At 48.6% G+C, this 13,276-nt stretch overlaps 1 protein-coding gene across 1 annotated transcript; it reads right to left on the bottom strand.

Annotated features, from left to right (window-relative positions):
• Nucleotides 1-3,848: 3,848 nt before the first annotated feature.
• On the bottom strand, nt 3,849-11,697 carry CBLN2 (cerebellin 2 precursor). Its single transcript, XM_049781784.1, has 4 exons — nt 11,602-11,697; nt 9,589-10,081; nt 5,814-5,933; nt 3,849-5,596 (listed from the first exon to the last, which is right to left on the bottom strand). The coding sequence occupies exons 2-4, from the start codon at nt 10,063-10,065 to the stop codon at nt 5,399-5,401; spliced, it is 795 nt and encodes a 264-aa protein (XP_049637741.1). The 5' UTR covers nt 10,066-10,081; nt 11,602-11,697; the 3' UTR covers nt 3,849-5,398.
• Nucleotides 11,698-13,276: the final 1,579 nt, after the last annotated feature.

Raw genomic sequence — 13,276 nt, 5'->3', positions numbered from 1 at the left:
AATATATATACATATAAGTAGGGACTGCATAACTGAATATTACTTTTCTTGATATGAAAAATTCAAACACATATATGTTAAAGGTTTTCTGAATATTATGATTGTTTCCACTTTTTGATGCTTGTATAATTGGATTTTTACTAAACAAGACAATCTAGGACATCCCCTCATTTTCTTGTCAGTGTTCAGACTCTGATCAGCTTTGCCTGTTAATGCTTGGCAAAAATAGAATTTGAAATGCAACTGATGGCACTGGAGATGAAAGACCCATGTGAAAAGTTCAGATACCAAGAAAAGCTCAGGAATTAAAAAAAGGCAAATAGAAATTCTCAAGATTTTAGTTGAATTATAGAGCTGCATATTAAAATACTTGGACTGGAGCATTAGGACAGCAAGGAGGGTTGCTTGCTTTGTCTGCAGCAAACTCAAGTTTGATCCCCAGTACCAAATATGGTCCCCAGAATCCTTCTCGAAGTGGTTCCTGAGTGCAAAGCCAGGAGTAAGCCCTGTGCACTCTGGCATCAAATAAATAAATAAATAAATAAATAAATAAATAAATAAATAAATAAATAAATAAATAAAATAGAATGTAATTTAAGAAGATTGTATGGTTTTAGAAGAATTTGTACTTTAATGGGATAAACTAAAATAAATGTCCTAGCTTTCAAATAACAAATGCCCTAGTTTTCCATAGAAATATTCCCTGTGAAGGGACCAGAGTATTGTATGGTATGGTGTGTATTGTGGGTATGGTGTGTGCCCCATCTCCCCTATGGACCCAAGTACCTCCAGAAGTGATTGCTGGGCATAGAGTGAGGAGGAGCCCTGAGCATTGCCAGGTGTGGCCTATAAACAAAAACTGAAACAAAAAGTCCCATGCAATCCAAGTGCCTGAAAATCTTCAACACACTTCGTGGATGACCTTGAGCATGACCTTCGAAGATTCTCCTTTCTCCAGGTGGCAACTGCTCTTTTTCCTTCTTCTTCTTCCTTTTTTTTTTTTTTTTTTGCAATTGAAGGAAAACATGAAAACATGCTGTGAGTTTTGGTTTGAGCTATGTATTTTGGTATTTTGGTAGCTGGTCCATAGATTTATCTCCCTCGAAGATCTTAAGCCAAGTAAAATGTCAGTCAGCAGCCTTGGCAGTGGGTAAAAAAACAACTTGACAAACACCATCTCCGCGGCTCCTGTCTAATGCAGTCTCTGGCATCCCTCTCAGAAAACATAACGATGTGAGTGGAATAAACAGGATGAAGCTGTTTTCCTGAGGCAAAACTGACTTCTGCAAAATCTTTGTAGATGGGTCCATTTAATAACTTATTTATAGTAGAAACCCAATGACCCCCTCTCTGTCATGTTGTTCCAAGTGCAAAACTTGACTTGTTTTACATATGAGGAAAACTAAAGCAGCAAGTTTGGAAATGTTTGAAAATCTCTGTGCTCAAAGGCAGTTTGCTGCTTTTCTTAAATTCACCACAAGGTCACGGGAGTAATGGACAGAGAATTAAGTATGTTGTGGCCATAGAACACCAAGAGAAGTAGCCAGAGCAATGGCACAGTGGTAAGACGTTTGCCTTGCACAATCTGACCTAGGATGGACCACAGATCGATCCCCCAGCATCCCATATGGTTCCCCAAGCCAGGAGCTATTTCTGAGCACATAGCCAGGAGTAACCCTTGAGCGTCACTGGGTGTGGCCAAAAAACCAAAAAAAAACCCAAGAGAAAATAGTTGTTGGCGTCCTGCTATTGTATCAGCAATCATCACAAAATCAGATGGTTTTAAGGATACTTTCTAATCAGAGACAAACTGGATTATTCCTTAGCTTATGATTTCAATATTTCAAAACAAAGGAATAGCATCTTAACTAAAATTAATTTCTGCGTCCAATTCAACCCTTTTGCACAGGCCAGTAAAACTAACACACTTCATCAAGCTGTTTGTTATTTTCTATATCCTCACATGGTTGTTGATTCGACAGTGGAATTCAATGATTCTCCATCCTTAAACTTGTCTAAAAAACTACTTCCTCTGTACCCTCTAACCCAAATCCTAAATTGTATGTTGTACCTGCAATAGTGTAGCAGTAGACCATTTGCCTTGCACACGGCTGACCCAGGACAGACCTCAGTTTGATTCCTGATGTCCCATATGGTCCCCCAAACCAGAAGTGATTTCTGAGCCCATAGCCAGGAGTAACTCCTGAGCATCACCGGGTGTGGCCCAAAACAAAACAAAACAAAACAAAAAGCATATTGGTGTCCAAGAAACAGGACCAAGGTTAAGGTGTTTGCCTTTGCCTTCCCTGCCAGCAATCCCAGTTCCATCTCTAGCACTGTAAATGGTTTCCTCCATTTACATTGGTTTTCCCCCACTACCAGGAGTGATCCCCTAGTCTCAGTAAGGTGACAACACTGTACACTTAAAAAGCATCACACTGGAAATCGAGCTCCCATATGATCTAGCTATACCACTCCTAGGAATATACCCTAAGAACACAAAAATACAATACAAAAATCCCTTCCTTACACCTATATTTATTGCAGCACTATTTACCATAGCAAGACTCTGGAAACAACCAAGATGCCCTTCAACAGACGAATGTCTAAAGAAACTGTGGTACATATATACAATGGAATATATGCAGCTGTCAGGAAAGATGAAGTCATGAAATTTTCCTATACATGGATGTACACAGAATCTATTATGCTGAGTGAAATAAGTCAGAGAGAGAGAGAAAAACGCAGAATAGTATCACTCATCTATGGGGTTTAAGAAAAATGAAAGACATTCTTGCAATAATAAATTTCAGACACAAAAGAGAAAAGAGCTGGAAGTTCCAGCTCACCTCAGGAAGCTCACCACAAAGAGTGATGAGTTTAGTTAGAGAAATAACTACATTTTGAACTGTCCTAATATTGAGAATGTATGAGGGAAATGCAGAGCCTGTTTAGAGTACAGGTGGGGGTCGGGTGGGGAGGAGGGAGATTTGGGACATGGGTGATGGGAATGTTGCACTGGTGATAGGTGGTGTTCCTTTTATTATTGAAACCCAAACACAATCATGCATGTAATCAAGGTGTTTAAATAAAAAAAATGTTGCCAATGTAAAAAAAAAAAAGGCATCACACTGAGTGAAGTTACTCCGATGGAAAGACATTAACACAGCATCTCTCACAAGTAAAATATAACAATAGTGGAATAACAAACTCCAAAAGACAATGGAAATGAAGAACATGAGTGCTAGCTAGTACTCAGTTGGAAGCAAGCTTTTTGAGGGGGTGAAAACATCTGTTGGAAAGGGAAACATTCAACCAAAAGGAGGAAGTGGTACTGAAAGATGGTAAAAATCTTATGTCTGAAACTCTATCAGCAACCATACTATAAACACAATGCAAACATTTATGTCTATTTTTAAATAATGTCTCTTGTAGATAGGGACTGGTGAATGGCAAATGGGGCTGGGGGCATAAAGGGGGAAATTGAACACTGGCAAAGGGATTGGTGCTGAAACATTTTATGCCTGAAATTCAATCATGAAAAATGCTGCAATTTCACAGTGACTATATTTCATTTTTAAAGAAGCATATTGACATAGCCACACCATGAAATGCCATATTTACACATAGTATCTCCCACCAAAATCTTCCTTGTACAAATTGAAATGTCTTTGTATGCAATTCATCTGGTTAAAGGGTCTCTCAAGCCCAACACAAGCTACACCTTCAGAAGTAAGTGTGTGTGTGTGTGTGTGTGTGTGTGTGTGTTCCCCAAGTAGAAGGCATTGGTCTTGATTTACACACATTCTGGGAGTCCAGAGAGGATGCAGAGGGAGAGGAGCAAGGCAGACATCAAACCCATTTATTCTGAATTTTAAATGAGGATTTTGTATCATCAATATTTTGGTTACATCATTACACAAAGGACAAGAGAATATCCGGTTTGAGGTCTCTTCTTTGATTGCTTTGGAGTTAGTGACATGTCCTTGGCACACCAATCCTGAACCCCTCCACTCCCCACAGCCACTTGAGCCATGCCATCACACCAGGAACCTGGAGCACATTCTGGAAATACTCCTCCTGGGAATCCTAGGTCACCCATCATCCTGGGCACTTCCAGGCTATGTCCAACCCAGCCTTGGCTGAAAATACCAGGTCCCCATTCCAGGCACATCAGAGGAAAGTCCTGATAGAGGGGCAAGAGCAAAACCTGCTGCCTTGAAGGCCCTGATTTGTTGTGCTCAAACCAAAGTAATCCAAATCCACAAAAGCAGAGCATTGGAGAGTCCCCAGTATCCCGTGTTAGAGGATAGGTCACCGAAGCTTCTGTTCTTTGAAATGACTCAGGCTCTCCAGGAATGGCAGGTTCTCAAAGTATTCCAGAGCGTGTATGAAAAATAAAAATCCAGGTGGTGAAGTGGTGAATTGGGACAGTTGCATGGAAGCATCAGTTGGAAAAAAGCAGCAGAACTGGCCATTTCTCCATTCACTTCCATGGCCATCAGCATATGGTGGTTTGGTCTCATTCTAAACAAAATGCCCCACCATTTTTTGTTTGTTTGTTTGTTTGTGGGTTTGTTGTTGTTGTCATCATTGGTTTGTTTGGTCTCCTCCAGGAATTCAATAACTGTTTCATCTCCTTGACCACCCAGCAAGAAAAAAAAAAAGTAAAAGAGATAGAGAGAAATAGAGGCGAGGCAGGAGACCAGAGAGTGGAATGAAAATAAAGCTTTGCGAGGAAAAGAATAAATCATAAAACACACACGAACAATACAAAAGTCACAGTCCAATCGTGCAAACTTTGCTTCTCTGGATAAAGCACTTCTTGACAGATTCACAAAGCCCCCAGCCCCCTCCCGAGTCCCCCTTTTCTCCCAGAGGAGGGGAGACACAGAATGAAGATGAAGACACACTTTTCCTTAAGGCTGTACAGACACAGACAACATGGTTCGAGGGCCGTCCTGGTGAGTGACAAGTTTGTGAGACCCAAATTCTGAGTCCGCTGCCACCTGCCTTCGGTCCTGAGCAAACTGAGCTCAGAGGGATTTGCGGGATTCCTCCCAGTGAGGCCATGACATGGGTCCCAGGAAAGCGAAGTCAACAGGGTAGACCATAAAATCCGTATCGACTTTACAATCACAGGTACAAATTGCTCAAATCGATTAATTCCTTCTCCTTCAGACCTTGTCGCCTAAAACTAATTAGAGGCTGGGATCCCAAGACATTGTCAATATATTCAGAGAAAATTCTGGAGATGCAGATGGACGTTGTTCTTCCATTGCGAAGGTCTGTCGAAGGTTGGAGACACTGGAGGAGATAGTCCTATTCAGACAGTCTAGGGTGGGTAGGAAAGGTGGGAGTCCTGTATTCAGCACCCCACAGACTGGGGTCTCCACCTTTATAGAGGAAAAACCAAGAAGCCAGAGAATGTGGAGTATTTCCATCCACCCATAAGGTTACCCCTCTCCAACTTCAGGTGTACTTTGTCTTCTCGTTCCATGAGCAGTAGTACCCCATTGCTGGCAGCTTCCCTCGTGACATCCTGGTCCCCCGCAAAGGCTGATATCACGGGGTAGCCATTCTGCATTAAGCTCACCTACAAAGCAGAATTCAGAGCTTAGCCAGCAGAGAGACCAGGCAGAGGTCCCACAGCCATCCTCTCTCCACCCCATCTTTCCCTTTCCCTGCACCCAGATCCAGGGGACTCAGCTGCTCCCCAGCCCACCCACCCCCAAGTCCATGTGATGAAATGCAGGAAGTGATACACTGACAAACAAACAAGCCAAGACTCAGTGTGATGGTTTCCTACCCACCTGGATGGTTTGTCTGTTGTACACTTTGACCACGTGGAAGCTGAAGCTATAAATCCCTTTCCGGGGTGCTACGAATATACTGGAGGCAAGATCAAAATGGTTGCCGATGTTCACTAAGACCTAGAAGAGAAGAGTGGAGAGGGCGCAAAGCTAGCAAGACCCTCCCTCCTCCATGGGTTTCAATCGGAGTACACATATCAAAAAATAAAATGACATAAATAAAACTGGGGACACCAATGGTAGAGCCACACAGGCACTGAATAAGCTAGGTAGGTGGCTTCAGCTGCAAGGTGCTCCCAGAGTTCAGAGAGACAAGGGAAGGAATGGATTTCAGCAGATTCTAATGGATAGCAATGCATAAGCATTTTTCAAGTGTACTTTCTGATTCAATAAAGAGTAGATTTTGCAAACATTTGGGGCTAGAGGCACTTGAATTGACACTTGAATTGCCCTGGGTTGACTCCAGTTCAATTCCTGGTATCATATATGACACTGGACAAACAGTATCCAATATCTGGAGGGAATCCTGGGCACAGAGCCAGGACTGAGCCCTGAGCACCATATCCAAAACTAGACAAGCAAATAATAATTATAATAACAACAGGAAGAAATAACAAGAGTTCTATTGAATGGCTCCGAAGGAGAATGAAGGCAAAGGGGTTCTATTCACAGACAAGCAAAATAATAATTGTAATAACAACAGGAAGAAATAGAGTTCTATTGAATGGCTCAGAAGGAGAATGAAGGCAAAGGGCCTCTGTTCACAGCAGCAAAAGAGCATGCAAGCTGGCACCTCACTTTCCGGTGCTGACAGGGAGCTTGGAGGTGAGCACTTCAGTTTCTACGTCTCCCCAGATACTAGTGTGATTCTTGGCAGTAGATGCTCAGCGATGGCTGCTGAGGGAAGGGCCAGGCTCTGTTCCAAGGATTTCTGACATGTCTACTGGTCCTCTCTTCTCTCTGGGCATTGTGTTTGTGGAGCTATGACATCATGCAAATAAGCATCACTAAATAAAGAAAAGACACCCTAGAGTGGGAACACTCTCTTTTCAACTGTGGGCATCTCACAAGACAAAGGAGAAGGAATGACATAATTGGCCCCAAGATGTGAGGCTGAGGTCAGATAACTGACCCTGCTGGTGCTTTTCTTTCTTCTCAAAAAAAAAAAATGGGGGTGGAGGGGGGGACAATAAACTTGCAATGAATGCAGAGCTTGAAGATAAGAGCCTCATCAAATTTTCTTTCAGTGTTTGCCACCAGAATTCTGGGCCCTGTCTTATATCCTGTCCTCAGCCTGACTCAAGACCAAATAACACAGTTCCAGGAAGAAAATAAAATGACACACACCATCTCACTTCTCTCACTTCTCAGTCTTTTTTTACACAAGAAGCCAAGAGCCACTCCTTACACAGGAGATGCTGCCTTCTGCTCAGAAACCTTTCTTTCACCTCTGCATGCAGGGCAGAGAGATCTCTTACAAATTCCAAAACAAGGAAAAATGCACCCACTAGGCTAAGCTGGCACCAGTTTGTCCTGCAGAACATAATCTCACTTCAGTCCCTGGACAGCAGAGCAGGACTCCAGTATAGTTGGACAGGACATTAGGGATTTGATTGTGACAAAGAGACACAGACCTGTCTGTCACTCTCAGTCTTTTCAAGAACTTTCAGCAGCAAAGCAGCTTCTTTCAAGCCCTATAACCAGCTTTTGTCTAAATCAACTTGCTCAGAAAACTTGCAAGTTCTGGGGACTGCAGGAGAGGAAAGAGCATCCAACCGCTCACCCACAAAAACTGAGGCTCAGCAAGTCTCCACCTGGGGACCTGCTCCACCATCATTTAAGGGTAAAATTAGATCCTCCTTTCTTTTACTCTGCCCCACACCATAACATGTTCTTAACTCCCATATAATGTGAGGTGTAGAAAACTGCTGGAATTTCTAAGAAGCTGGAAAGGTAATATTAAGAGGAAGAGCAGGAAAAGAACTTATTAACAGTTTCCAAAGACCTATTTCCTAGTTGAGCAAATCAAAACAGATGATAAATATGTCCTGCTATCACCCCAAAAACACCCCCATAGTACAAATCTTCAGTGAAGATCATAGCAGATGAACACTCTGCTCTCCAGGGGCCCGGGTATGCAGGCAGCTTCACTGGGCATGGGACTGGTTGGCAAAGAAGAGAAATCAGAGAGGGAATAGCACAACAGCAAAGCTACAACAGCTGCTGCTTTGTGTCAACTAGTGTGGCTTTAGACAAGGGCTTCAGAGCAGAAATGGGAACCTGACTTGAAGCTCTTCCTTTGTTTTGGTGTTGGTTTTTAAAGAAATCCCAGGAACCCAGAGGAGGAGACAGAGGAATCACAGCCTGAAATCCTGATGAGCGAAAACTCAGGAAAGGGGACTACAGAGACCGGCCAGGCGCAGCAGCTTCAGATCTTAAAGGATGGAACTGAGTTCATCAGGGGAACGGACGCATTAGCTGCCTTTAAAAAAGTGAAGACTGACTGTTCTTTGTGTGGCGGCATTAGAGTTTTACATAGAGCCCCCACTCGGGGTGGGGGGGTTCTTGCAAGCTGTGGTGTCTGTGTTGCATTTTAACCGAATTGCATTGATGCAAAGACACTTTTTTTATTGGAACTTACCACCATGCGATTTGCTCTAGTGTGTTCACCCCAACCCGTGCGCGCTAGATTTTCTGACAGAGAAACGTTTTGTCCAAATCTCAATGAAAATAAGTAACGGGGGCATCACTTTGAGGCCTGGCTGAGACCACTGGGGAGCTCCGTGCAGAATGAGGTGCAGTCCCTAAGTGGGTCACCCAGGAGTACCTAGTGCCCAGAAAAGCAGCAACGTGCAGTTTGTTTTGTTTTTGGCGAGGGCAGGGGTTGGGCAAAGGGAAAGGTGTCTTTTTGAGGTCTCGCCATTCTAGGGGACTTCCAGGGATGGGAGAACTGGCATTTCCAGAAATGTTAGTGCCAACCGCCTTGGAGAGAGAGAGAGAGAGAGAGAGAGAGAGAGAGAGAGAGAGAGAGAGAGAGAGAGAGAGAGAGAGAGAGAGAGAGAGAGAGAGAGAGAAAGAGAGAGACTGAAAAAAGAGAGGAGAGGAAAGAAGAGGGGGTAAGAGAGAATGGGACAAGAGAGAGAATGGGAAAGAAGAGAGAAAATTGGACAGAGAGGTAAAGAATGAGAAAGAGAAGGGAGAATGGGAGAGAGAGAAGAGAGAGAGGGAGGAGAATGGGAAAGAGAGAGGGAAGAGAATGGTAGAGAAGAGAATGAGAGACAGAGGAGAGAAAATGGGAGAGAGGAGAGAGAGAATGAGAAAGAGAAAAAGAAAATGGGAGAGGGAAGAGAATGGGTGAGAGAAAATGGGAAAGAAAAGAGAATGGGAGAGAATGGGAGAGAGAGGGAAGAGAATGGGAGAGAGAAAAGAGAATGGGAAAGAGAGAATGGGAGAGGAGAGGTGAAAGAGGAGAGAGTGTGAGAGAAAACGAGAGAGGGGGAGAGAGAGAGAGAGAGAGAGAGAGAGAGAGAGAGAGAGAGAGAGAGACAGGGAGGGAGAGAGAGAGAGAGAGAGAGAGAGAGAGAGAGAGAGAGAGAGAGAGAGAGAGAGAGAGAGAGAGAGAGAGAGAGAGAGAGAGAGAGAGAGAATGATCCCGAGCGTGTGGGGCGCGGTAGGAAAGGGCGAGCGCAGGGCAGGACAGGGCGCGGATGGAGGCATGCGCCTTGGGGCGGCCCCCACTGCCCGGGCTGACACCCCGCGCTCCGCGGCCGCTGACCTGGTCGAAGTAGATGGTCATGGTGCGGTTGCTCATCTCGGACGGCTCGTGGTTGGTGCTGCGCGTGGCCGAGAAGGCCACCTTGGCGCTGCCCGAGCGCACCGAGATGCCGAGCGACGAGGTGACGGCGCCATCGGCCGACGGGCTGGAGTCGCAGACCACCAGGCACTTGCCCTCCAGCACGATGGGCTCCGTGTCGTTCTGCGCCCGCACCGGCCGCCCGGCGGGCAGCAGCAGCAGCAGCAGCGCCAGCGCCGCCCCCAGGCACGAGCCGCACCCCGAGGGCTCGCGCAGCGCCCCCCGGCGCGCCCACACGGTCAGCGGCGGCGGCGGCGCGCGGGGACCCCGTCCGGGCGCCCCCATCCCGGCTGGGGCGTGCGGGGCGCCGAGGCGGGCGCAGGCCGGACGAGGAGGAAGATGAGGAGCGCGGGCCGGAGCCGGGGGAGCGTCCGTGAGCCTCAGGGTCGTCTTCAGCATACGGGCGCCGGCACACCTGTCGGGGAGAAGAACCCCAAAAATTAGCCCCGGGGAGGAGGGTGTGCGCAGGGGAGGGGACAGAACGGGTGAGGAGTCGCCGCGGGCAGGTGTGTGTCTCCCCGAGAATCACCTTCGGGGCCAGGCGGAAAAAAAAAAAAAAGCCACACCCCGACACACACTCACTCCCAGACGTGACCACAGGTTGCCAGGATGGAGCGCAGGGCACCCCATCCGTGGGCTGTAGAGCCCCGGTGCAGGCAAAGTGGGGAGATCCCCGGATCTCCAGGTGCCTCCAGGTGCGGCTCGTTCAGCCACAGCTTCTATCTGGGGCAGCGCAAAACGAAGAAGAGGAGGAGGAAGAGGAAAAACACCCCTAAAGCCCCGTGGCCCGATTCGGGCGGCGTTATCCAAAATTACGCACCGAGGAACCGTCTTCATCCCCAATCCCGCCCTTCCCAGGTAGGCGAAGGATTCCCAGACATCCCCTTAAAAGATGGGGGGACAGTAGGAGGTAGGAGAAGAAAGAAAGAGACAGCGCCCCCCCCCCAAAAAAAAAGCCACTTCAGAGACCCCTGAAGTCTTCCAAGCTCCTTCCGAGGTGCCCTGGGAAGCTTTTCCTCTCCTAGCCCAGGACCCGAGGGTGCCCCGCGCCCCGAACCCCTGAGCTAGCTGGGCGTGCGTGCTCGGAAGGTTTGTGCAGGCTCGACCCCAGGCTCGCAGATTCCTTCTCCACCACCAGCTGCAAACTTGTCGCGACCCCTCGGTGCGCACTTTTCCCGGGGCGCTGCCCTAGCCCGCGGGGAGCTACCCAAGGCAAAAAAGCTCCGGCTCAGCGCGCGCATTTCGAGGCTCCGAGCCCGAGTCCAGGAGCGCAGGGGAAAGGGAAGTTCCCTCTCCGCTCCCCGACACCCAGCGGGTGCTGAGCGGGCTCCTCAAGTCTGGCTCCAGGTTCCCCGCCTCCGTCTCTCTCGTTCTCCACCCGCCCTGGACGCGCCTGGAGGTGAGGGGCGCGCGGGGCCCGGCGGCGGGCAGGGCGGGCGCTTACCGGGCAGCTCCATGGTCAGGCGGCCGAGAAGTTCTCCAGCGCGGAGAGGCGGACGCGAGCCCGAGGGAGGGGACACGGAGCAGACCCGGGTCCCCGCGCTCCGCCCTGCCCTTGGCCCGCGCGCGTCCGCCCCGCGCCCTGCGCCTCGCACCCGCCGGCACCGCAGCGCGCCACGCCCGGCTCCCCCTTTGTCCCTCACGCCCAACCGGAGCCCCGCGCCCTAGTTGCTGCCAGTCATCAACCCCCTCAACCAGCCCCGCGCCTCGCCTTCCCGCACCGAGTCCGCAGCCTCGAACCCCGCCCTCCCCTGATCCCCAAATTATGTCTCTTCACGGCCTCCAGACGGCAGCGTCCTAAAGAGTGCATGCCCAAAGGACCCGGCGCGAGATCCCCCAGCTCCTCCCCGGCCCCCCGCACTCCCCGAGCCCGTCTCACCGCAGCCCCCCGAGTGGGAAAGTCTTGACCCCCCGGTTAGGCCCCCTAGGACGCACCGGCCGTGCGTCTGCTTTGGGGAGCTGGCTGGGCTTTTCCGAATTGCCTCCCAGTCTGACTCCCGAACGCCCCGAGCACTTGCATCCTTGGGGAGAGAAATTCGGTTCTCTTGGGAAAATAAGAGAGAAGAACCCCACGGGATGGAACGGTTTCGGGGTGGCGTTCCGAAGGCGCCGGCTGGCTGGCACAGGCGGCGGAGTCTCCAGTTGGGGATACGCGGGCTTGGGTTTGGGACTCCGACGGGCGTGGAATCTCCGCTGCTCGGTCCCTCGGGTCTGGTCCTGCGCACCGGCCCTGGGGCTCCTAGAGCGAAAAGGGCCGCTCGGAGCTCTGACGGGCTGGGGAAAAGACGCGCGCGGGGAGACGCGCGGACCCCAGCAGCTCCCCAAGCGCGCGGGCGCGTGGCTCAAGCACGGACACTGGGCGCCACCTAACGGGACTGGGGACGCATTGCGGCTGGTTCGGGCAGAGATTTGGATGGGGGGAGAGACAGAGACAGCGAGAAAGAGACAGAAAGAGAAACAGACAGAGAGACAGAAAGAAACAGAGACAGAGAGAGGGGAGAGAGAAGAGAGAAAGAGAAAAGAAAAGAGAGAAGAGAGATCAGAGCTAGCTATTAGCTAGAGAGAGACCAGACCAAGGACTTTTCCACTTGCACATGTGCCACAAATAAAACCATAATGCGTGCTAGCCTATTACGGACCGCGGTTCGATCCCCCGGCGTCCCATATGGTCCCCCAAACCAGGACCGATTTCTGAGCGCAGAGCCAGGAGTAACCACTTAGCATCACGGGGTATGGCCCCCAAACCAAAAACCATAAACCAAAACAACAGCAACAACAACAACATAATAATAAACGCCCTAACAAATGGTTACAAGGTTACCCTCCCACCACCACCCACCCTGAGTCCTTCACTGCCCCTTTCCCTTGACAAACATGGCATGCATGTCGCTCTTGATTTTCCAGATCTTTCCCGCTCTACCAAGCAACTCTGACTGATATCAGGTTACTGAGGGGTTGGGATGATTCTCAAAGCCTTGGCCAAGACCGCTAGAGGGCATGTACCCCATAACAGACCCGATTGAGTGCAATATTTTTGAAGTGGATTTCAATCAAATCAAATCACTTTATAAAAAGCACTAAATGCGTTGATTTGCAAAACAAAAGCTGATAAAAAAAAATGCACCCTTAGTCTGACAATGCGTTTCACAAAAACAAAGCAAATGGGGGGTCAGAGCACAGTGGGGAGGATGTTTAGCTTTGCACACCGCTACAAACCCTGGTTCCATCTACGGTATCCCAGATGGTCCTCCTAGCCTGACAGGAGTAATTTCTGAGCACAGAGCCAGGAGTATCCCCGGAGGGCGGCCGGCTGTGGCCCAGTCTTCACACCCAACTCTTTTGGGTTTGAGATTTCAACCCAATTTTGGTTCTGACCCCACCTAGCTGGCTGGTTCAGGTAGGAGGGTCTGTTTCTAACATGTTCTCTAGCATGTTTCCTTTCTAGAAATTACCAGACCTCACTTTTAAGTTCTGAGGATGAAATTCATTTCAAATCCGTCGGCCAAAATGAAAGTGTAGAAAGAGTAGAGAAAGGTAAAAGACATATACCTAGTAATTAAAGATCTCAAATTAATTTGGTTGCAAAAAAAATGCAACTGAAGGTATTTCG

The sequence above is a fragment of the Suncus etruscus genome, chromosome 10 (genome assembly GCF_024139225.1).
Source record: "Suncus etruscus isolate mSunEtr1 chromosome 10, mSunEtr1.pri.cur, whole genome shotgun sequence".
In the NCBI taxonomy this organism is placed as follows: Eukaryota; Metazoa; Chordata; class Mammalia; order Eulipotyphla; family Soricidae; genus Suncus; species Suncus etruscus.
The sequence above is the reverse complement of the archived record's forward strand: the minus strand, read 5'-3'. Positions and strand labels throughout refer to the sequence as shown.